Below are 2,339 nucleotides of genomic sequence, written 5' to 3' on the forward strand. Positions count from 1 at the left end.
ACCCAGATCATCTGAAGCATTAGCTTTTAATTACAAAGAAATATTAAACTAAGGTAAAAAGAATTAATGTATGATATTTTCCAATCTAAATTTGTAACTCCTCTAATTGAGATATTAGTATTTGTTTAAATCACGATATCAAAAAAATCACAAAAATTTTGCCAACCCTATAATATATTAAAAATAAAATATTTTGATTATTCCTTTTTGATTTTCAAAATTTTCATCCAATAAGTAAAAACGTTTTAGAGTTAAAATTGAATTTGCTACAATAAAAATCTGTCTAATTCTTTATCAAAAAAGAGATTTCAAAATAGACTCGCTATTTTGGAGCTTCTACATTTCTTGGTTTTCTAAAAATATGTTTAATTTTAATAAGATTGAAATAATTAAACTTGTGTCAATCCCTTTATTAATGAATTTATTAGTGGTTAGTAATAAGTTAATTAAGCATTTATTTCTAAAACTTGAGTAATATTATAACTGTAGTGGGTGGGTGGACTGAAGCCCCGCTGTCATATAACCCAAATGCATGTTATCTTTACTTTCTAAAATGGAAAATGTGGTAGTTAATGGTTAGTGTTATGGAATGACCCAATTTTTAAAAATGTCCAGATTAAGATTTTAGTCATAATAATATTATGTCAAAATTTGATAAATAGAGGTAACAAGGGCCTTATATAACTACTATCGGTGCTATAATCTTTTATAAAATACTTATTGTAATATTCTATAGTGACAAAGATATATCATCTGAATCCAAACTATCTATTAAATAATTTATAAACTTAAGTCATAAAAAATGTAATCAGCAAAAATACAATTTAAGAGAGGTCTAAAATTAAGCAATTACAATGATTTTATTTTGATATCAGTCAATTTTGTGTTGGTATCAGCTAAAAAATGTGATATTGATTCATCTCTGGTGTAATATTTATAGAAATATTAGGATAAACTACCAAAATTTATATTAATACAAGGTATAATTGTACTATTTCATAATTTTGTATGTATTTTGTTGTTATGTAAAGTAATGTAACAATTATCAAAAACCATATTTACATTGTAAATTGACTATCAAAACAAAATATAACAATAATGCTTGGTGATCATGAGCATCTGAGATAATTTAGATTTGGTTTAATCAACTAGTTTTTGACGAAGAACTAGATTGTGACTTAAGTCTTTCAGCATTTTTTTGAAAATTTATTTCTGCATCTATCCGTTCTTTAGCACGGACTATCTAGGTAAATATTAAAATTTACAATTTAGTAAAAAAAACATACTTTGGACTGAATATAAAATGAACCACCCTTAGATTTATCATTAGAATCAAAAAGATGTTTATATTTTTCTTGAACATCTTCAGGTTTCAGATCAGGTGATATATTTAAAATCTGAATCGCTTCCTCAATATATAATTACATTTAATTACATTTATATATAAAACTTCTATTGTAATTCCTGTCCTTAAATTAGTTGCGCTTGTTTGTTTCGAGTTTGCCGATGAAGGGCCTTGTTTTTGTGAAATGACTTTTGCAGCTGTAATAAATATATTTATTATCATCGAAAAGTCATTACCTTGATATTCTTGTTGCAAGGCACGAATAAACGCTTGTGATATAATTCTTGTTCCGAGAACAATAATTTGTGCCAGGTATTTTGCCTACATGGAACATAGTATATAAGATAGCTGAAAATAATACCATAAAATCATTTGAAATTCACTATGTTCATTTTAAATAACACGGTGGCAACCGTTTTAACGAAAAAACTTCTAAGAAAAATATATCGACTAACTAAATATGGTTTCTATGAGTATATTAGGGGGGGGGGGGTAACCCTGATCAGTAGTGTTGTTACAACTTACAAGGCTCGATTTTTGAAAAAGGCTAACCAAATATTTCAACCAAAAATATTAAGCAAGCCTGGATATTTTGCTCATGGGCAGAAAATGACATCTATTAACAAAATCTCATTGTCTTACCTAATATTTTTTGAAGTTTAGAAATCAAAATTAGCTAAATCAAATTATTTAGCAACACTACTGATCAGTATCGAAACCCTAACAGGCCATCTTATTCAATAATCGTCAGAAGAACATGAAGAATAGAAAAATATTTAAATTATTTTAGATTTGTTAAATGTTAGGATTATTTATAATTATCATCAATTTAAGATTTCCAAACCAAAGTATCCCTTGAGATTTTAATTTAGGAATATTTATAATTACTAGGAGAAGTTTTATTATTTGTTTAAATTATTATTTTTATATATATATTATAACAGTCAATAACCCAACTCAAGGAACTTATTTAATTGAATCAAATATATTTGTC

The 2,339-nt window shown here is 26.1% G+C and overlaps 1 protein-coding gene across 1 annotated transcript; it reads right to left on the reverse strand.

Moving 5' to 3' along the window:
• Positions 1-996: 996 nt before the first annotated feature.
• Positions 997-1,843, reverse strand: LOC135922085 (mitochondrial import inner membrane translocase subunit TIM16-like). The gene is made up of 5 exons (XM_065456502.1): positions 1,707-1,843; positions 1,582-1,666; positions 1,451-1,542; positions 1,287-1,409; positions 997-1,243 (listed from the first exon to the last, which is right to left on the reverse strand). Exons 1-5 carry the CDS (start codon positions 1,707-1,709, stop codon positions 1,145-1,147), a joined length of 402 nt encoding a protein of 133 aa, XP_065312574.1. The 5' UTR covers positions 1,710-1,843; the 3' UTR covers positions 997-1,144.
• Between the last annotated feature and the right edge of the window lie 496 nt (positions 1,844-2,339).

Source organism: Gordionus sp. m RMFG-2023, chromosome 1 (genome assembly GCF_954871325.1).
Source record: "Gordionus sp. m RMFG-2023 chromosome 1, tfGorSpeb1-WG-v2, whole genome shotgun sequence".
NCBI classification, from domain to species: domain Eukaryota; kingdom Metazoa; phylum Nematomorpha; class Gordioida; order Chordodea; family Parachordodidae; genus Gordionus; species Gordionus sp. m RMFG-2023.

What these genes read in the sequence shown, in the direction of transcription:
- LOC135922085 (XM_065456502.1), bottom strand. An exon ending in CTTGCAACAAGAATATCAAG is followed by an intron (nt 1,543 to 1,581) that starts GTAATGACTTTT and finishes TATTTATTACAG; the next exon opens with CTGCAAAAGTCATTTCACAA. An exon ending in CATTTTATATTCAGTCCAAA is followed by an intron (nt 1,244 to 1,286) that starts GTATGTTTTTTT and finishes ATATTTACCTAG; the next exon opens with ATAGTCCGTGCTAAAGAACG.